This window comes from Gymnoscopelus microlampas (assembly GCF_963454915.1).
Source record: "Gymnoscopelus microlampas genome assembly, chromosome: 20".
In the NCBI taxonomy this organism is placed as follows: Eukaryota; Metazoa; Chordata; class Actinopteri; order Myctophiformes; family Myctophidae; genus Gymnoscopelus; species Gymnoscopelus microlampas.
Window position 1 is genome coordinate 19,035,115 of NC_139957.1, and position 22,450 is coordinate 19,057,564.

General features: G+C 42.1%; 1 protein-coding gene across 3 annotated transcripts in view; it reads right to left on the reverse strand.

Moving 5' to 3' along the window:
• The window catches only part of syne1b (spectrin repeat containing, nuclear envelope 1b), a 117,388-nt gene that overhangs the window by 15,272 nt on the left and 79,666 nt on the right, over positions 1-22,450 (reverse strand). Inside the window, exons 15-49 of one of the 3 annotated variants that reach the window (XM_084045305.1) lie at positions 21,202-21,393; positions 20,590-20,634; positions 19,402-19,533; positions 18,760-18,860; positions 18,044-18,197; positions 17,606-17,737; positions 17,263-17,418; positions 16,510-16,719; positions 16,134-16,235; positions 15,883-16,002; positions 15,322-15,522; positions 14,390-14,563; positions 13,039-13,170; positions 12,156-12,352; positions 11,777-11,909; positions 11,401-11,583; positions 10,800-10,949; positions 10,130-10,303; positions 9,040-9,195; positions 8,671-8,826; positions 8,370-8,540; positions 7,685-7,818; positions 7,372-7,576; positions 6,755-6,937; positions 6,428-6,574; positions 6,148-6,302; positions 5,749-5,896; positions 5,213-5,307; positions 4,689-4,923; positions 4,004-4,198; positions 3,532-3,657; positions 2,588-2,743; positions 1,189-1,347; positions 780-946; positions 257-419 (exon numbers count right to left, since the gene is read on the reverse strand). In XM_084045305.1, coding sequence (XP_083901431.1) covers positions 257-419; positions 780-946; positions 1,189-1,347; positions 2,588-2,743; positions 3,532-3,657; positions 4,004-4,198; positions 4,689-4,923; positions 5,213-5,307; positions 5,749-5,896; positions 6,148-6,302; positions 6,428-6,574; positions 6,755-6,937; positions 7,372-7,576; positions 7,685-7,818; positions 8,370-8,540; positions 8,671-8,826; positions 9,040-9,195; positions 10,130-10,303; positions 10,800-10,949; positions 11,401-11,583; positions 11,777-11,909; positions 12,156-12,352; positions 13,039-13,170; positions 14,390-14,563; positions 15,322-15,522; positions 15,883-16,002; positions 16,134-16,235; positions 16,510-16,719; positions 17,263-17,418; positions 17,606-17,737; positions 18,044-18,197; positions 18,760-18,860; positions 19,402-19,533; positions 20,590-20,634; positions 21,202-21,393 — 5,439 coding nt within the window. Of the gene's footprint in view, positions 1-256; positions 420-779; positions 947-1,188; positions 1,348-1,643; positions 1,713-2,587; positions 2,744-3,531; positions 3,658-4,003; positions 4,199-4,688; positions 4,924-5,212; positions 5,308-5,748; positions 5,897-6,147; positions 6,303-6,427; positions 6,575-6,754; positions 6,938-7,371; positions 7,577-7,684; positions 7,819-8,369; positions 8,541-8,670; positions 8,827-9,039; positions 9,196-10,129; positions 10,304-10,799; positions 10,950-11,400; positions 11,584-11,776; positions 11,910-12,155; positions 12,353-13,038; positions 13,171-14,389; positions 14,564-15,321; positions 15,523-15,882; positions 16,003-16,133; positions 16,236-16,509; positions 16,720-17,262; positions 17,419-17,605; positions 17,738-18,043; positions 18,198-18,759; positions 18,861-19,401; positions 19,534-20,589; positions 20,635-21,201; positions 21,394-22,450 lie in introns of those variants that run through there. The other 2 variants (XM_084045307.1, XM_084045306.1) reach the window with 2 other exon arrangements.

Genomic DNA, 22,450 nt, shown 5'->3' on the forward strand with positions numbered 1-22,450 from the left:
TGAGGTAACCAATGGTAGAGAGGCTGATCGAAGAGTGCCATCAATCAGCCCATTACCACTGTTGTGGCTCAATACTAGATAGATAGAACTTTATTGATCCCATGGGGAAATTCAATGGCAGGCCAGCAGTAAAAACAGGACAGACACAGAAAAAGGAGATGCAGCTAAGGGTAGCGGATAATTTAGATTTAAATTTAAATAGAAGATTTAAAAAAAAGGTCAGCAGGCAGAAGTATGAGTTTCTACATTGTTTTACCTGCTGTAGATCCAGCTTCCTTTGGATCTCCTGGAAGTCACAAGTGTCGTAGGTGATGGGGTTAGACAGCTCTGTCTCGATGTGGGCCAGCCAGGAGCGCAGGCTGCTCATGTTCTTGTCCAGTTGCTGCACAGCCACCAGTGTCTCCCTCAGCTTCTTCACTCTAATAATACAATGAATACAACTCTATACAATGAATGCAACCCTCTATAATAAATGGAAATGGAATGAATGAAACTATATACAATGAATGTACAGTAACTCTATACAATGAATGCAACTCTATTCACCGAATGAAACACAATAAACCACTGACTGGAGTGGGAGAGGCAAAATATGAAATTCTACTAAGGGATATTAAAATAATATATTAAAATATGTATATATGAATGACGATTCTTATTGACTTTGTGTCACACATGTCGTGTGACAGGTTCAAGCAAGTCAACAGGCACCAAACTGGTGCAAAATATATGAGTGTTCCTTTGAGCTTTAGGTTTAAGGTGTGTGTCTGTGTTTTTACCGAGCTCCGATGAGGTCCAGGAGATGCTGCCAGCGGTCGCTGACTTTGCCCAGCTTCTGCTCAATTTCTGAAGCTTTGGTGTGATGGCTCGCTCTGGCCAGACGCTCTCCCAGTTCATGCAGTTGCTGCTTGTTCTCCTGTGCCACAGCTACCTCCTCCTGATAATCCTGAAATTCAGTAGTTTAGCACAAAACAGTGAGTAGAATGTACAATAGGAGAATACAGTATACCTGTAGGCTAAACTAGTACAACACTAGGCTAAACTAGTACAATGACTTGGATTGGAGCACTGTGTAAAATACACATGTGCATTGACTGCCACGGAGTGCATGTAAGACTATTAGAAGAACAACGCAGCTCACTGAAACAGACAGCAAATAAGAACTGGCAGCCGTCGGTTTTCATTTACCTTTCGGAGTTTCTCAATCATCTCCTCAATGCTGATGTCTCCGTTCTGGGAGACCTTGTTCTCCATGTGGGTGAGCCACTCGCACAGCTCCTTGTATTTCTCATTGAAGACCGACCATTCATTCAGCTTCTCACTCACCTGCTGCCTGCGCAATGACAGCTGGAGGGGCAAAACATCCTGTATTGTCAATGCTATAGTATACACAGTATATGCATACATTCAGTTACACACACACACACATGTACACACACATAGCCACGCAATCATTCACTCACTCGCTTGTTCATGCACCCTAACACACACACACACACACACACACACACACACACACACACACACACACACACACACACACACACACACACACACACACACACACACACACACACACACCATGCTAAATTACAATGCATTTCTACACATTTCTGTAGATTTCTTCTACAGCAATGACTTGCCTCATTAAATGTAAGTAGTGATATAAAGATGTCCCAGTATCGTGAGTGATCATACAGCTAGCATTTCATTTCCTGTGTGTGACTCGCTCTGCTCTACACAGGATGCAGCAGCTGAAAAATCCATGTCCTGTTTAGCATTGAGGTTTCTTTCCGTTTGTATACCTCAACTCTACTGACACTGTCCCCATTTTTCTAATTTGAATGAGGTCTAAGCAACTGCTTTTGGATATGCATTTGCATACTGTAATAGTGATTAAGTTTGATACTGTTTACACGGTAACATGAAGTTTCAGGTTTTAGTTGCCTGCAGCTGATGGTATCAAATAACAAATGTACATGGAAGATCTTTAGAACATTATTTGAGAGCAAATTCATTGTGCAAAATCTATAATTTCTCCCATCTATCAGTCGGTGTGTATTTGCCCCCATTTCAGATACCTTTTGATCCCATGTGTCAAACTGATCACTGATCAGTGAAGTCAATGACAGAAGGTGCTGCCTAAAGCTACAAGCATTTTTGTGGGACATCAGTGCCACCATCTGGTATCACATGTAACTGCACACACTATTGTCTTAAGTGTTCTTCATAGTAAACTAAAACTGAAGACACTCATCCCTAGTCAGAGTCATCCTAAGCTTTATGTTGGAACATTTTTAACCATTTGTTTGCTTTTGACAAATGATTAGATTAGTTTAGGTTAATTTGCTTTCCAGGGTGATCACAATTCAGCACAAATGTGGATGATATTGACTTTCCTTTCATTAAGAGCTGTATTGTTAAAAGGGACTAGGATTGGTGCTTGTCCAATGTCAGAATTAGGAGTTCAAATTTGACTAGGGCTCATAATAACTCACAATACTCATAATAATACATAACAAATGAGTCTATCCAATGCCATTTATTACCCGTTATAACATAGTTGCTTGTGTATAGCATAATATACCTGGTGACAGATTTCTTCCCACTGCCGATGCAAGAGCTCAATGCGCTCCTGCAGAACAGACAGGTCTTCAGCACTGATGTAACAGGACAGAGACTCTCTCAGCACAGTCAGGTGGGCCATGTCCTCAGTCCAGCCGTCGAATGTGTTCTCCAGGTCCTGATGTTAATAATAATAATAATAATAATAATAACAATAATAATAATAATATACTCTGAGAGATGTGTGAGAGCAGGCAAAGCCTTTGCCAAAACTTGGGGGCGTGCTAGATCTCATGTTTTTATCAACATACTGGTAATGTCTTAGTGTTTGAGTGTTCCATAATCCGTCACTTGTCTACTTTCACAAGCTCACATGCCTTATGCACACATAAATGCTTAGAGACATAGTTAATAACACATCTATCTATTAATTTACAAAACTTCTGTCTGTTGGTCTGTCTGTACCAGGCATAACTTGAGTGCCGTCCGACCAAACGTTTTGTTCCAAACAATATAAGTAGTAGCGTGTAGTGCACAATGGAACTCCATTTGTGTATGCTCATGTATGTGGATTTGAAATGGCGCCCAAATAATCTCTCACTGCTGTCAACCTTGTTCTGAACAGTGTGGTACCCAGTGGTTGTGGCGCTTCCTAATGATATTACATTACATCCTCACTCTTTTGCACTCACTGCCTGTAAACATACAACTGCATGTCTATGAACAACGGTTTTACAAAAGGGTCTATTTATGGTGAAACACTGAACAGCAAACAGATGCTGGCATCTGTGCAGGGTCAGTGAGGGCCAGGTATTATTAGGTTAGTCCCAAAAGGTACAGACTTCTGTTTTCTGTAATTCCATGATACTTCCGGAAAAACAGCATTTACAGCCAAGGCCACAGTTACTCTACCAAGGGTTAGAAGTGCAAAAAAAAGCAATTCGTTTAAAAAGTAGAGCAGGCTACCTGGCAGCGCATCTGCTCAGCCTGCAGGTCCTCGTGGTGATGGGGAAGATGCTGACACAGCTGCCGTTTGAAGGCTCGTAGCCTCTCCAGGGATCCACCGATACCTCTCTCACACCGCTCCCAGTCCTGTACACAGCACACACAAATGAAAGGTGACTCAAAGTTCAAATAAATCGCTGCACACTCCATAATGTTGTAAGTGATGCTTGAAATAAGTGAGCATGATAGAGTGTGGGACTTCTACATTTTATTTATAGGTATCGTAGCGACATATTGAAATGACAACAATGAGCATGGTAGCAATGATGACATATCCGATGTCAGGCCGGTTATCATGTGTTGAGATTGGCGCTGGCTCTGTGAACAACCTAGCGTTGAGCGGATCCGTGGGGTTCCCCAGGCTATTCTTCACACCATGCTTTCCCCAAACCGTAAGCGAACCACAAACACCTATCTGTGTCACCTAATGTACCTTTAACAAGGTGGCTAGCTCTCTCTTCTGTTCATCCAAGCAGACGTTGGCATGCATCCAGCGGTCCTGGATGTCGGTGAGCTCCCCCTGCAAGGCCATCTCTGCTCGGCTGTCTGCCGACAGGAGGAGCTGCCTGCCCGCCTCCACTGTCAGGATGTAGCTGCCCTGCTGTCGCTGTAGCACCTTCTCCTTCAGCTGCAACAGTAAATAATGAGTCAGTCAGTGTTGGAGATTAGTGAATGTACACTACTGCAATCAATAGACAGTAATCAAGTGTAATATACTGTCCACAATCACACATAAAATACGTATATTTATTTTTAAAGCATTTTCTGCTTTTCTTTTTTTTTTTGACAGTGGGGAGAAACAGGAAGGTGAGAGCAGAGAGTGGGATTCCAAACAATGTATTTTCACTATACTAATCAACATTTCAATACCACAAGACCATTATCATTTACCCATATTGCTCTGATGGAGACCCATCGGGACAAAAACATTGATCAATACGGGGAAAATAAGGACCTTTCTGTAATGCAGTCTGCTGACTCTCTCTACTCTCTACTCATGATTGACAACCATGTTTTCCAAAGACGTCTTTCTTCTTGTCCCTAACCACACATGTTGGATATATGTATGTACAGTACTAATGGTACATTATCTCCACAAAGCATGACAGTATCTGTACCTGGACAGCATCCAACATGGAACGGGCCTGCTGCAGAGGAACAGTAGTCCCTGCCTGCAGGGCTTCTGCTGGGTAGGAAACCTCCACCAGCCATTTACGTAGTTTCTCCACCATCTCCCTGTAGCGCTGCCACTGGCGGATCAGCCCGTCAATGATTCCCCGCCTCTGCTGGGCACGCCTCACAACACCCTGCCACTGGTTACTCAGCAGTGCCAACTTCAAGTTGAACTCATGTCTGCAGGAGAGGACAATAGTTTCATGATTCACATATCAAAGTTGTGAAATACTGTTAGAAATAGCCGGTACAACAGAATGCATTTGTTATGTATTATTGCGCTTGGGTAACATATAAAGACTGCAAGTACTCAACTAAATCAAACTTTACTTTGCTGTGCAGCTGATGAGGGTTTATGAATTATGGCCATTCAACAGCAAGTCAAAGCTAATATTTTCTTGTTAATCATTGGAGTGTCTTATGACGAACAGACTTATGAAGAAGAGTGAGTGAAGTTTGGACATTGTACCTGTCATCTACTTGTCCCTGCTCTAACATCCTCTGTCCATCGCTGATGATAGAATGAAGAATCTGCTGACGACTAAACATCTCGGCCTGGAACAGCTATAAAGAGAAGAGACTCAATAGTGTCATTATTACAGGCAAATAATAAATCATTCACTAGCCGCTTCCACTGGACAACTTTTATGTTTACATACTGATTTCACGGGGTCTAAGGCTATAGTCATGCTTGTCATTTGAATGTGATTCAGTTCTCATCATAAAGATTTTATGAGACATACCAAGAGTCCGCACTGGTTCTGCAAAGGCCTTTTGGAATTGTATTAATTTCAGTCTGCATAAATGCTACTTTTATATAGTCTACAGAATTTGATAATTAAGCAAGCTTGACCAGAACAATATTTAAGAGCAACATGAGAGCAAAATTACATATTTCTGCATATTAACCTTATGCATCCAGGTATGATTAAATGTAAAAGAAATTGCAGTAAAATCATAGCAGTGGATAGATAGTTAAGACTAATATTATCTCAAAACTCTAACCTCATGGGCTTTCTGCTGTTCCATCAAACTCTGGTAGTTTCCAGAGATTTCCACGGCCAGGTTCTCCTCTGTCTGCACCAGGAACTCCATCCATGTCTCACACTTCTCCAGGAAGGTCTGCTGCTGCAGCAGGAAGGACTGAAGTTTGCTGCAAAGTGACAAAAAGTGATTGAAGGGATTTGTTCAAAATGAGATGCCAACAATCTTACGTAACGACAATTCTCACAAAATAATTGTTGACATTAACTGAAATCTCATTTGTATAAATGAATTCAAGTGATTATTTCAGATCAGAATAAGCAGAGTAAGCATGAAATCTAGTCAACAAACAACAAGGTACAGTGTTGTGTTTGTATTGTGTATGTATAGTATTTGTATTATGTTTGTATTATGTCCTACCTGAACCTCTCTGTGGTCTGGGCTGAAGCAGAAGACCAGCTCCTGTTGAGATTCTGCATGCGTTTGATCTCAGAGTCGTTGAGCGGCAACCGGTAACCAAGCTCATTAAGACGCTCCAGTTCAGGAGACATACTGCTGAATTTCAGCATCAGTCTCTAAAGGAAGACAACAGGAGAAGGTGGTACTGCACTAAACAGTAGCAATCGGTAGCAAATAACAGACAGATGTTCAGTAGCAAGTAACAGACAATAACAGACAGATAAAGTAAAGACAAGTTTACCTTGAGGTCCCCCATGCGGTCCTGGATCAGTGACAAATCAGTGGAGCCATTGGGATCCTGGACCTTCAGACCCTCCTCAGCCTCCACTATCCAACGCCCCAAAGAATCCAGCTGGTCACTGAAAGTCTCATAGTCATGGACTCCAGTCTGGGGAAAAACAAATAAATAGCATCCCAGCATAATTACTTTGTACCCATGACAAGCATGTCATTGCTTACATTATTGGTTATTATTTAGTAATGTTTAGAAAACTAAGTAAAAAAAAAACAAATTTAGAAGCAGCTGGGTAAAAAACAAAAAACAATCCACAAATCCGTGTGTCAGCACCTGTAGCGTGGTGAGTTGCCTGGTGAGGGACTGTTCCACGGAAGTCAGGCGCTGGCTGAGAGACAGGTGGTCTGACTGTACAGCCGATGCTGCTGAGGTGTCCACCTGCTGTTTGAGCTGCTCGCCCAGCTCATGGAGGACCTGCAGCGAGGCCAGCACTGGAGCCTGAGACCGCAGCAGTTCCTGAGACAGACGAACAGTTTACATCTTAGCTGATGCTCTGATCCTGAGCAAATCATAACAAGTGCAGCTAAATTCCTGCATCACCAACATTACAAGCAACCAATAACGTAAAATATACAGTAAGGAATACAAGAACAAGTGCATTTGATCCTCAACACAAGTCAACTGATAAGGCTATGAATATCAATATGCTTTTCATTCTGTATACTTTTAAAATACACAGGTACAGTACCATGAATGTGTATGCAATTAAGATCCATCCCTCACTTGTGTAAAATTGCATCAACTTTTGAAGACATCCTTAGTGTTCTTAGGAATTTTGTTTCCATTACTTCTTGAAAAAGCATATCAAAACACAATTTCCCTGCCCTTTACAAATAAGTAAACATGGTGAGTGCAATTTTAAAAGCATAATGTGCCACAGCTGAACTCACGCTGCATTCATGGATCCAGTCGGACACCTCCTCGTCAGCGATGTCTTTACTGCAGGCTGTCTTAAGGAGCTGGTCTGCTTTCTCCTCCTGCAGCTGGACATTGGTGGAGCTCTGCTCATACAGCTGCTTGTAGTGCTGCCACAGCTGCAGCAGGGCTTTACTGCTCCTCAGACGCTCTGCTATCTCCTCCAGCAAACACGTCCACCTGAACACCAATACCAGATGGTTGAGAGTCTTTGTCTCTGTGAGACTCGTAAGGGTCCATTTGGCTGTATTTGTACACTCAGTAAAATTTTACAGTGCACGCACTCACCTTGCGTTGACATCCTTTAGTGCATTGTTGAGGGAGTCTGATACTGAAGGATGGCACTCCTTTAACAGTTGATGCGTCACTGCTCCAAACTTCCTCAGACTGCTCTCCTGCTTCTCCAAGTCCTCTTGCAGGTTCTTTACAAGCGACAAAAACAACATAAAGAACACAACTAAACCAATCACAGCACACGAAAGGGCTAATACAATATAGAGTATAGGGACAGATCTGAAGACATGATTCCTGTCCAATTAAGTTTCCGTACAACAATTGGATGTGATTGTGATTGGGTTTTTATGGTCACAGTGATCTGCTTTTGGTACGCAACACACTGCTTTCCCATGTAACCATATACCAAGTTTGGTCATCCTAAGCCTTATGGCATATAATAGCATACAGGTATGTGCTCCAGACAAGATCTCAGACAGACGTAAGGACAGATGGATGGACCAGGTGTAAACGTATAGTTCTCCTTGGACGACTGGTGGGCATCTCATAAATGTACAGGAAATAGGATGGTGCAAAAATCTTTTACACCTAAAATGTAATTCCCAACTCACAGAACTTGATATGCAGACACTCATACTGTAGCACATACAGTAGACAACACAGTGCAAGACATGAAAAACACACAAGACCAAATGTTCTCTTATCCTTGCATCTCATACACGCATTCACTCTGACATACATGTAGACTCTGCACTTGGAGCTGGACGGCCTCCAGGGAGCCGGTGAGGAGGCGGAAACGAGATACGGAATACCTCCCCTCCATCAGGTAGCCGTTGATTTCCTCTGAGGCCCGCTTGTACAGACTCCACTGGTCCAGCACTGAATTCAGGCTTATCTTCAGCTGCCCGATCTGTGGAGACACAGTTCACATCAGCCTCAACTACAGAAGGAAGCAATTGTTGTTCAATCAAGGCTGTTCAATCATTCTTGTACCTCGGGTACAGTAAAAACATGCAGTGACTGAGTATTAGGGAGCTTACCAAGTGGTCCAGGTTCGCCCAGGTGTGATTGACACCCTGCAGCGTCTCCATGACGATAGCACAGGCCTCGTCTGTCTTGTTCTGAACGAGTGCAACGCCTTGCTCCTCAACCCTCTCCAGGTCCCTCTCCTTCTCCTTCAACAGCTCCTCCATTTCCTGAAAAACATTTGAGAAATCAGTTAAAGGTGCTGCTTGTTGACCATAGAGTACAACAAAATGCAAACAGCAGTGATCTCCTTTACAGGTAAAAGGTTATGAGTTCAGGTTTGGGTTTCAAGTATATTATTATTTATCTGAAAATAATGCACAACCTCCAGGTCTGTGAAACACATTGTGATAAAACAAGGATAAATAAAGGGAGAAGCTTGCCTGGCAGTCTTTGAATGCATTCTGTACTGAGTTCAAGTCCTCTATTCTATGTTTCCTCTTCAGTCTCTCCTCCTGAAAAGACATCCAGGACTTCAGTGCCTGGACACTGCTCTCATACTCCAGCCACCTTTCCAGTAAGTTCTCCAAGAACTGGATCTGAGAACAGAACATGCGAAACGGTTGTGATTCTTAGCCATGTGCTTTGTGTGTTTTCACCATAGCTAACAAACCACTCTAATGGCACATACCAAAATAGTGTAAAACATTTGCCAAGAGAGAATGAAAGACTTTTGCAGATGAAGTCCTGCAGCAATACCTTATCTGTAAAGCACTGGCAACATGCTGCAATACAATTGCCATACTGTATAAACCAATGTTTGCTGATTTCTGTTTCACTTACTGTATGAGAAGATATATTATTAAAGGGGTTGTAGGGAGTTCAGAACTAAACAAACACCGCCACTCCAGCAGTTCTTTTCCCCGACCACCAGGGGGTGACGGAGGAGGGACTTCCATAGAGCTAGGGTACTTTTGAAGGGACCGTGCCCCAAACAGGTTGCTTTATTGGGATACAATATGCGGAAATGTCCGCCCTGCTGGTTCTCGGAATTTTTATTTTTAAATAGGCTCTTTCATGATAAATTGACCACATAAATGAAGTTAAACAACTACATTCTACCCACACGCTATCTTAAAAGTAAATTCTGTGCCTCAAAAACGAAGTTTGAGAGCGTTTTAAAACCGAAAGTAAAACGTTCATACGGACACGGACGCGCACGGATGCGCACATGCGAGCGTTAATTTACGTACCGGACATAAACATATAACACATAAACATTAGGGAAAATACGGATTTCAGAAGGAGGACTGTGTTTCAATGCAGGAAAACACCCCAGCATCATTATATAGTGGCTGATAGAGGGGAAAAAATGCAAAATATATATATATATATATATTTTTTTTTAATTTAGGCTTAATGTTCCCTACAATACTTTTAAGTAAACAGACTTGTGTGTGAGGGACATTTTTGTATTTTTAGTTTACATCTGACTCTTGCTTTCTTCTAATTCATCAGTGGTTGTGTTCTCACCCTCTCTGTGATGCGGCCCTGCAGTATCTGCCACCGACGGTTCATGGCTCCCAGCCTTTCAGCGAAGTCTGTCTTATCGCTGCGCTTGCTCTCCACATCCTGACCGCTGATCAGCACCGACTGGTTTACAAAGTCCACCGTCAACTGTTTACAGCTTACATCCACCCTGAAACCCTGAGCAAGCAAATGACAGCCGATAAAGTTACGATTACAGATTTAAAATGTCAGATTAATTTCATAGCGTCAGTTTGTATGGTATATGGTATAGCAAGTGTATACAACGTATATACTCCAACACTATTTGGGTAACGTTCTTAATCAAAATTGTGGGCATCTAAAGATATATATTTGGCAATTTTGACATGTTCTGTATGTGGAAAAGGACCACCTACTTAAACGTTTGTTTTCTCTAGTGTTTCAGTATGAAGTATGTTATCCTCTCTGATATACAGAGATATGATACTGACATACAGAGACAATATACTATTGCATATACTATTTTATACCAAATACAATCAATCAATCAATCAATCAATCAGAAGGCACCAAACCAAACCAGAGTGAAGAACACATCTCTGAATTAACAGATGACTGTATAAACAAAACCCAACGCTGGGGCGGCGGTCAACAGTGCCTTACCAAGGTAGGTACTAATTGCATTTGTACGTACCTTATACTTCTGCAGGTAGTCCTGGATGACCGTTGACCCCACAGCACTATTCAGGTTCTCCTCATCCTCCTCTATGACATTTTCCATCAAGGACATCCAATTAAACAGCTCGGAGATGGCATGGCGGGAGGCCAGCTTCTCCATTTGCACCTGAGAAAAAAACAACACCATCAGAACAGCAGCATATCAACCTTCCAGAGCAGGGACAGAGCATGGCCTGCTGCGAGTCAAAAGGCAACCTTTAACGAATAGCGTCTAGTGAAATGAGAAAGCAGCAATCTTCTTTGCACCGGGAACCAGCTAAGCCTGTTCATTCTGGCTGCATGTGACAGGTACTTAGCCTGACACTCAGCCTGAATTTTCATTTCACTCCATTATTCAGTCTGAAAGCCCTCTCAGTGCAGCAGTTTTCTGAGATGGGGGGCGTGGCTAAAGTGGGAGTCTTTAGTGATTGATTCATACTGGATTAACCCAATCCCGATTGAGCCGGGCCGCCGGTTAGATTTTCAACCGAGAAAACCCCGCCTGCTACAGTGTCACCAGACCCTGAATGCAAGGCTAGCGATTTCAGGGGCTGGAGCCAGGCTAGCAGGTACTATACCTGATGCAGCTTCTCCTGGACCACTGGGATGCGTGTAAGAAGCTCTGCCCAATGGTTGTCGACTCGTGCCAGTTCAGACCGAAGCACTGCTGTGTCCACTTTCTTCAACCGCAGCAAGTGGTTGCCCTCAGTTACCACTGAACTCTTCAGGCAGGACTTGCCCTCAACTTCCTTGGAGAACTCCTGCGGACAGAGAAAGAGAGGTCAGCTCATACATGCTGCTGTTATCAATGAATTTCTTCCTTGGTTAATTGATTGTTTAATAATTTTACATAGTGTAATGCCTTAGTGCACTGATTCACAGACCGCTCCATAGATCTAACTGAATTGACATTTCATACTGATATGCACACAGTAGAACGTCTATATTCCTCACCAGGAATGCAGACAGATGGTCTCTGACAGTCTCCAGCTCCTGTGGAACCAACAGTGCCTGGGTGTTCCAGAACTCCAAACGCTCCAATGCAGACTGCAGCCACTCGTTTAGCTCAGCACTCTCCCTCTGATACCTGGGAGGAAAGAAAAACTACCATCACAATTGAAGCACTAATAAAACTGAATGTGATAACAACAATATCGGAGTTGGGAAGTGCATATGCACGGGTGGTGCTATTATGAAGGTCTCAGGCTTCTAAACAAGCCATGATGTGAGTCAATTCAAGAAAAAAGAACATTTAATGTTGGTCATTTTATAATAACAACAGATAAAATACAGAGTAAAATCAAACTTAATGTAAAGTTCTGTTATCTTTGACCTGGTCCAGTGCTTGAGGATGGACTCGAGGCGTTGGAGTTCCTTGTTGACCTTGGTGGTGTTGCTGAGCCAGTGTTCCCCGAGCAACGTGAGCTGGTTCTCCAGGCTGGCACAGCACACTGACAGCAGCAGACGCTTGCCTTCATCCAAGACCTGGTACAGCTTATGTTGGTGCTCTGTCAGTCTTGCCTTCAGACCCTAAAAAGAGATCAGAAGAACACGCTGTACATCAAAAGAGTGATGGCTAGATCAAATAGAGAAGAGTGAGTTTGAGACAGAAAGGGTGCCAGTTTGAAATACTGAGCCGGCTGGGAGAGTGTAGGAAGACATATTTTAATTACCATGGATGTACACCCGGTGCTAAATGCTCCAGTGTGAGAGCTACAGTACGTGGTCAACAACTGTAAGTGTGCAACCCTTTCTGCCCTACTCTTCCAGACAAAACCAGTAACCAGAACCACAGTAGAACGGTGAAGCTAACATCGCCTGGTGGTCAAATGTGAGATTGCAAGAATTCCACATTTAAAATGCTACCGCTCGTGCGTCTACTGTTTGAAACTCAAATGCAGAAGACTTGAGCACCAAATTTGGTGCTCAAATGCCGAAGAAGAGTGTACTTCATGCGCTGGGTGAGAAACTTCATTGAAATGAATACGTGCTCTCTAGATATATTATAACTCTATGGACAAAACTGATAATAAGCATTATGGGTAAATTAGGGTAAAAAGAAAAACTTTAGATTCTACATATATGCCCAGGATGGAACAAAACTCACCAGAACCAACTCTCCATTTTCTGCACACCGGCTGTATACCGCTGTTGTAATACTGTAAATCTCAACCAGTATTCAAGTTTAAATATATTGTTGTAAACATGATACAAACCTGATACAATGAGATCCTTTCAGAGAGTTTCTCCTCTGTTTCCTCCAGCAGGTCAACAGCAGGTAGACTTCCCTCTACTGACTCCAGCTGTCTGTTTAGGGCCTGGTAATCCTGCATTAGACGGCACCATGTCTGAAAACACATGTACAGAACAACACATGAGGCAACTCAGAAGCAGGATTGCCATGTCCGCTTATTATAAGCAACTTTGGGCTTGTTTTTCTGTAAAGTTGATTGAAAATATCGGTAGTTGCGGGTTGCGTTTTTTTGGGCTTGTCGCTAAAGTGTAGTTGGTTATTTTGGGCTTGCTGTGTAATGTTGTTTAAACCAGTGGTTCTCAATCATTTACATCTCAAGGACCCCCAAATTAATATGTACTAGTCCATAACCGTGGGGGGATATGCGCACATGATCTGGCAACCCGGGAGGCAGTTCGTCCCATAGCTGGCGGGGCCATCCCACAGCTGGGCAGCTGTAACCATGGCGACATTCTTATACACAAAAACGCTAATAAACAGCTGAGATTTGGTGAAATCGAAAAACGGGCTTCGCTGTTCCGTGCACATGGTAATGGTCAATGGCTGTGTGCAAATTCAGATCAATTGCTCCAGCCACTGAGGAGAACCGGGCAGAACTAATTTTGGCCTCACCACCTCACCACTACAGAGCTTTGTAGAATTATAGTAGGATTTGTCTGCAGACCACCATCTGAAAATATGTTATGCCAGGGACCCCCATACAAGATTTGTGTTGTTAAAATGTTTCAAAAATATTACATTTTTGTCTCATTTTCTCCAAGATAAAAAAAAAACTCATTTATTCAGCAGTGGATGCACATGCTGTGTCAGCTAATTTAGTGCTTAGCAGATTTATCAAAAATAAAAAAAAACTGTTAAGCACTAAATATGCTGACCCAACTGAATTTTAACATTTGGGGTCTCAAGGATAACTTCTCATATAAAAATACATGGCCTTGATCCTCTACATTTATATGTAGGCCATCTAAATATAGTATGCATTCACCTAGTAACATTATCACTTTTTTAAACCAGCTACAACAAATTAAAAAAATATATTTAGAGAAAAGTAAAAAAAAAAGTTTTTAAATTGCATTCACTTTTCCAGACATGTTATGAATGTCAGATAGTATGCAGTCATAAGAGCTGTACTTCCATGCTCACAGCTACTTAGTTTGCAGGGGGATCCGATTATGCTTATGGATGCCAAATAACCAACACATGTTTATACAGTATAGAACAAATGTACTGTAGAGGCCCTCATTACTTCCTCTTCCACGAAGGTATAAACAGGCAGTATAAGGAAATTATAGTTTTAGAAATGTATTTCTTACCTCTAGGATGCACTCCAGCTCTACACCTCTATTGTGAGCCTCTTTGAGGACACCCTGAGCCTGGACCAGAGTCTCCTCCAGGACCTGTCTTTCCTTAGGCAGCATCAGACTACTGATCTTCCTGAAGAACGTTTCTGTTAGGATCATATGGGACTCCAACCCCTGGAAGAACTCCTGGAGGACAAAATCAGCAACTTGCTTACTTACTGAATTCCTTAAACTCAGCAACACACAACCACAGATATGACAAATACGTATGGTACAACATTTTGGGTGTACAAAGTCCTACAGTAGGTAATGTTGAACAAATTAATAAATACCCACTCTCTCATATGGGATGCACACACAAACAAACATTTGGGAATACTATATATGTCTATGAAATGAATACCAAGGACCTCAACGGAAACAAGTCGTTTTTTTGGACGGACCTTTTAGACAAAAGTATAACAAATGTAACTGTGTTGTTTTACATTCTTTTTGCCTAATAAAAAAATCAATCAATCAATCAATAAAATGTAAATAATATATGAATTATTAATGTGTTGTACTGCCAGTCAATCTTTATTATATTAAAATATATATATATATATATATATATATATATATATATATATATATATATATATATATATATATATATATATATATATATATATATATATATATTGTTTTTATACTGCAATATTGCTTAAAGTCTTAAAGGAGGAGTTTTTGTTTTTGTCGCATTCCTAAGCCAATAATTTGATGCCCGGGTGTATTTACGATAGGAGACACAAAGAATCTACTTTGTGTCTCCTCCTGGATACATTAGCCGGTAGGAGACAGGAATCAAATGATTAGCTTAGGAATGCGAAAAAAACACAAATAAAACATGGATTCAAACTTACATCTGAGTCTCTTAGTCAAGTCACGTGTAAGTTTGACTTTACCTTATGTTTGTCGAGTAGATTCTGGACTTCCTCTGGAGAACTGGCGATGATCCTCTGGTTGGTGGCCATCTTGTCTTGAGCCGTGTCCACCAGGTCGGTCAGGTCCTGAAGGGCCCGCTCATATTGACCCTTCATAGCCATGTTCTGGTTCAAGCCACTGCGTCGTGAGCCCACTGTCATCACCAGCTCCTCATAGCCATCCTGGAATACATACAGGAAGAACACAATTTGTCACAGCCATGACTCCATTGATTTTCATGTTTACTGACTAGAGTTGCTGATCTTCCAAGGACATTTTGGTAATTTGGTAATATTTAAATTCTAAATGCAATGAAGTGCTAGATTTACATATTACAATGTGATATATACTGTAATTTACTATTGTGATATTCAATTGAAGAAAATGTAAATATTCTTTTATTCAGTTGAAAAGTGTAATAATTATATAGTCTGAATTGCACATTATAATATTATTTGACACAAGGTTGCAACAACGCAGTGTTAAATGTATTGTTTAATATGGTTGGTGTCAAAGAGAACACTGTAAGTCAAGTTCAGTACCTGTAGCTTCTGCAGCTTGTTGGTTGATATTTGATCTGCTTGTAGAGCTGCTCCTCTGGTTTTGAGCTCAGTGATCTTCTGTTCAAAGTCTTTCAAACTGCTTTCTGCATCTGCAATGACCTGAAAGAAATCACGACACTGTTGAATGGTTGAAATATTGTTTTTGTCTTCATTCACTCATCTCGGTGAGAAAGAGTATCGTCAATGTACTGTATCTGTACAAGTATTTTAAAAAGGTGGGTGATTCTTACCTCCAGCTGTTTAGAAGCCGACTTATCCATGGCTCCGGCTAACGTCTGTAGAATCTGGCACTTGGTTTCAATAAGAGCAGTTTGGAGAAGTTGTAGCTCTGTCTGTATTTGCCAAAATAAGATTTCTTCAGAGCATGAAAACCTCCACTACTTTACAAATGATGGGTGTAATACAGATGGCCCATATTCGATAGAGAGAATTCCCATACCTATGTAGTTCTAATTGTGTGTTTTGGTCAAAGATTTACGTGTTGACAAACCAAACTACATAATTAAAGAAGTGCATGAGTGTTACATGCTTGACAGAATTATGATCTAATTTCCTCTCATAATGTGACAGATTGACATAAGACAGAAGCACAAAACATGCAAAGACCTGGTAGGCTGTGAGCTCATGCATCCTGGCCCTCATGTGTTCACAGCGTTCTGTCAGAGCTGAACCCAGGGCACGTAGTCTCTCTTTCAGGCAGTCCAGGGTATCTTCCAGCAGGACCCGTTCCTCCTGCTTCAGCCCTGCTGGCACAGCCAGTAGAACCTTGCTGTGTCTAACCTCCTCAGTCACATCCCTCACATCAGTACCCAGCGTCTGCAGAGAAGAGAGAAGTTTAAAACCATTCTGCAGTATTGTGTAGGGGTACAATGCAAAGAAACAAAGGCACTATACAGAAATGTTCATCCATTTTACTGTATAAGTTATGGTAAGTTATGCTTTGTTGATCCCTGTAGGAGGGAAAACTATTCAGACAGCCACTGGGCAGCACCAGAGGATCTGCTCCAGCTCTAAGGCACCCTCTCTCTTAACATGCATGTCTTTTGGTGTGTTAGGAAACCGGAGCACCTGCAAAGTAAGTAACTCCACACAGAAAGGCCCTGTTTGGGTTAAAACCCTAGGCTATCTTGCCGTTAACCCCATGATACCTATTCTGGGCATGTCATAATAACCGAATATTTGGTGAAAATAGGCAAACAAAAACAGCAGATCTACATTTGGTGTAGTGAAAAAAGGAGGAGGCCAATTATAGACCTCTGGGGGGCACCGGTCAGCGAAGTATAGGGTTTACATGTAAGTGGATAAGCAACAGTGCTAACCCCTGAGCCACCCAGCCAGTATAGCTATGGTATATTGTACCTCCTGATTGTGGAGCTGCATCTCTGCATTCTCAGTCAGCAGCACCGACCCAGAGAACACAGTGCTCTCAACATCATCCAGCCAGGTGGAGGTGGACGTCACGGCAGTGAAGAGCTGCTGCTCCATCGGCGACACTTTTCTCTCACCACCAACAGGCTACGTACACGAGAAACAACACCACAACAATTAACCCAACACCCAATTCAAATCTTTACTTATTATTCAGGCATTGGAAATACTGTTCCAACGATTAACTTTGTAAAAGTCAATCTTTTTTTCTGTTTATACAAGACATGTTATACAAAGGATTTTGTTGGCATTACTGGTAAAGAAATAATCTAACCTGGGTCGATATCTCCTCCATTGTGTGTCTAAAAGTGTCAAATAGAGACTTCAGTGTGGTTCTGTCACTGGCCTTGCTCTCTCCATTAAACAGTGGCCCAGCTGTGCTCACCCTGGAACTTCTGGAATAAAGCTGTGACAAGTCAAATGGATTAAAGCCTGTTACTGCATACATAAAAGTAATAATAATAATAATAATAATACTGGTATTAATGCTACCATTACTATTATAACTGCAACAACTAATATTACTAGTAGTAGTACTGCTACCTCTATTACAAAACCAATACTAATAGATACAATACTATATTGAGTGTATTTTAAGGTAGTCACTTTAAGGTAGACACTTTACCCCACTTTAGGCATAAAATGTATGTTTACACACTGACTAGGTTATAAGCAACTAAGCAATAATTTTATTTTGCTACGGGGTTAGTACCGGCTGCTTGTATTCAGTTTCCAGGGTCTTCTGCAGCAGCTGTAGTTTGGTTTTGAGCTCTAGTCTTAAAGTCTCCCATCTCTGCTTCATCAGCTCCCGTGCTGCCTGAGCCTCCCTCTCAACCAGAGCCTCTGGATTGAAGGGCTCTGCTGTACTGCACCGTGAAACAACATTCATGTTCAATAAACCAGTACCAATGTATTTTTTAAAACGTGTATTCATACAAATTCCAACAAAGAGCACTGCTTCAGTCTGAAGAGACACAAAAAAATGTTCTTTTAACATTCATCTATAAAAATAATTTGATTTTTTTTGGGGAATAACTTGTTTTTCCACATCTGGGAATTTAGACAATGTGTGATGAAACATCTTCCGTTACGAATATGTTGAGAAGATTGACATTAGGTAGATTTTGCTTAGATGCACCTGAAAGCGGGTTTTACATCAATTGTCTGTCTCCCTATCTCGAAGAGATGTAATCACAAAGATGTCTGAACTACAATAAAGACGATGGCGCATCTACAGTAGTGTCTAATTCGGGGCACTGTCAGCTTTAAATAACTTTACTGACATTGTCAAACAGTAGGGAGACCACCTCCAACGACTGCAGCTAGTTGTATTGTATTAACATACTCTACCATACAGATTGGTTAATACAATGTTTTATTCATTGATATAAGTCCTTGTAGCTTTAAGTTCATAAGGTCATAAAGTACCTGGCGCTGCTGGGGGATGCCTGCTGGATAAGGATCTCTTCTCCTCTGCTGGCGACTGACTGAAGCAGCTTTTTCTGCTCTGCTAGTTGTTCCTCCAGCTCCTGCAGGACAAAGCAACACAGCAACATGTACCTATGCTCATCCATTTAATGCTGACAGTTGTCATCGATGTTCTTGAGTTCTACTGTAGTGGTATGATACAGTACTGTAGCCATTATACACACTTTAAACCTGCCGCACTATTGCAAGTACTGACCATTTTTGCTTCTATATACATTCTGTAGCTTCATGCCAATTAAGCTAGAAGAGAATAAGAACTTAGTATACAGGCCCATAAAGTTTTATTTTACTACATTCAAAAAATAATAGGCTGCTATGCAGCTGCAGGAGCCACTGCAGTAAGGTAGATCATTTATGGTGTCGTGTACGGTGGCCACCAGTGTACATAAAAGTTGATTCTGGGCAAAATTACCAGGAAACATACCTACCAGGTATCAAAAACTGAGACTAAACATACAGTAAGTACAAATACAGTAAGATATGATGCAGAGGTATTAGAGAAATGATGACCTACAGTATAATGTTACTCACTACTCATTAAAACATTATACAGGGTATGTATCATATGTTGTCAAACTGTACCCTCTGTCTCTGAAGGCTGTCTTGGTGCTGTTGTGTCCGTGTGGAACGGGCCTGGGCCAGCCAGTCCTGAACATTGGGACTCTGAGACAAGCTGGACTCAGATTCACTTTCCTCCTGCTCTTGCAGAGAGCCCTGGGAAAAGACAAGCCATTGATTGTATTACTGAAGGCATTTCGGTTTTACACAGAAGATGATTTGGTGGCATGTAACAAAAGTTCACAGTAAAATCCTTCCAGTATTAATTCATTAATCTCAGAGACTGTACAAATGGACCATTAAGGGTCCATTTGGTTACATTTACACAGTCTCAGAGATGCAAATGTATAAATGAACACCGTGGATTTTACTGTATTGCATACCACAACTAATCTAGGATTCCTTTGCGCAGTCCAAGAATATTACACACCATGCATTCTTTCAAAGTCAGCTCTTCAGCCAGATCATTGTCATCATAAGCAGTGATTCAACTAATTCACATTTGCAAAATTGAACAACATTCAACTTAGAAATGTAACATGTGAAATCATTTACTCAGTAGGACTGGATATTCAGTGAAGGAATGAAGTCAAATCAAAGTTGTTAGGTCGACTAGATGCTGCTGATTGGCTAATGGAGTGGATATCTTATAACATCGACTCATCATAGATTGAACTATTGCAACATAGATGGAATAATATGTGTAATACATATTACGTTAAACTTGGCACTAATGGCTCTGCTCTTAAGATGCTCCCTGAATTAGACAAGCAGCATGCTAAGCTAAACCAAACCAGGGAGAGTGATGCTGACACCACCCATGGGGATACAAGAGCGTGCCCAAAGCAAGACATTTATTTTCGGTTTAATCTTTGAGCCATGCAAGACTGAACTAGAAAGGTGGAGGCCGGGTGGTGCAGGCAAAGCGTTGCCAGCAGCAGTGTGTGGCAGCATACTGAAAGTGTAGCAGAGATCAAATGTAGGAGGGAGACATATTTAAATGGACCTGCCTTGTTGTGAGAATGGGTTGTGATTGGTGTATAGAAATGGCTGATTAGATACAATTATTCAATCAGCAGGCTGACAGTTGATTACAGCTGGGGCACATGACTTCCAAGTCCTGCATGAACTGTAAGTTCATGAGAACAGTAAAGAACTGATAAAGCATACAGGTTCCACAGAGCTTAATAACACAGAGCTTAATAACATTACATGTTCTCTCGGCTGGCTTTTGAACTCTTCCCATGCTAGGGCGGCCTGCAGACAGATAGCAAATAAGCTGGTCATTAAGTCAATCTAATCTCTTACTGTAAATCAGTCATGATTAGCATGGTGCAATTCTGAACGGTAATAAACACACACAAAATTACTCTAAAAAACATATACCCAACCATTTGGTGGGCGCTTTTATCCAATGTTACCATACAATATAATTATAATACAATTCTCTTTTTTAAATGTTAGCGCCATGATGACATTATTTATCTATCCGGGATGATAAGAACCTGAGTTACGGGCCGTGTCCACCAAGGCATTTTTTTCCCCGGCTGAAAACGCTAAGCACTCGCCTAAAAACGCTTCCAAATGCCCGAGTTGAAAATATTTCAGCTCTCAGCAAGCAGATAAAAACACTATGCGCGCAAAATAAACATTCAGCGCCTCGTCGCGCTGCTGGGGTTTCCAAGTACGCTGTGATCCCATTCTAAACAATTCAAAACATATGCTGCAATCAGGAAAAAAAAAACTCTTGGTGGACATGGCCCCATATGGACTTATGTAGCCATTCCCCCCTCAGTATTTCAGGTGTGAAACCAGCCACCTCACCTGGATGTTGATCTGTTTGTCTTGCAGCATTCTCTGCAGCTCCAGCAGACCGCCTTTCAGATGTCGTAGCTTCCTGGCCAGCTGCTTGGCTTCCTCCTGGGTCTCTGCCCGTCCCTCCAGCAGCAGGCTCTCGCTGTGCATGGACAGCTCGGACAAGGCCAGCACCTTCTCCTCGATCTCCTGCAGCATGTTCTGCAGCAGCAGGAGGAGAGAGGCCAGTTCAAACATGGCGTCTCACACCCACCTCCACCACAACCAGTGACTACAACTCCTCTTTCTAAAGGTTCCTCAGAACAGACCCTCCAGGCACCGGCAGTAGACGAGGGGGGCCAGGGCCGGCTCAGACCCCCCCCCCCCCCCTACACCAGCAGTTCTCCCTGGGCACGGGAAAGGGAGAGCAGTCCTTGTGCTCTCATCCTTGGCCTATCTCTTCTGTGTCGCCTCCAGTGCAACATATTGCCACTAATCCTTTACGCCTCATGCTCTGCATGCAGCCTACGCTCCTGGACAAAACCAGAAGTAACAACTGTGTGTGTAAACCCTGTGGTGTTTGTAATGAGAGATCCAATCCAGTCCAATCACAGATGCTCATCAGTGACTGTAATTCCAATAACTGAACGAACAAATCTCTTTGATGTTGCTGTAGTGTAGCCAACAACCTGTCATCAGTGGCTTCCACAGGTTACTCCAAGGTGCCATAACTGTCCTGTCATCTAGGATTCGCCTACTTGAATTATTCTAGCAGGCCCGGCCCAACTCTGTCACCTACACCAATCTCAGCAGTGCGACCTCACAAGTGTCTGGAAGCCACCGCCTCTAAACCCACCCCTACGAAGCTAACTGGCTCCCTGCCCATAAGGGCTTAATCTGCTTAAGCCTAGTGTCACAGCCACTTAGGAACCTAGCCATCTGAATGCAAACCTCTAACTCTGCTAATACACTTGTTTACCCTCTGACAAGTTCCTGCCCCCCTGGCCGCATCCATATATCAAAAGAGGGGATAAAACCATTTGACATAAATGAGGTGTAAATAATGCAGCTGTTGCTGCTGATGTTTGTTTTGGTGCATGGACCATCATAATCTAAAAGCTCAGATGATGACCATTCAGTCTCAAATGTCACATCTCAACTCTTTCAATTAGTTCCTGTTTGTTCCATTTCACTCACATATCTTGTTCAGCAGCCAGGTTTGATACCACTTACTTTTCCAGTCAAGTAATTAGACATTTGAAATGGCTCCCTCAGTTCC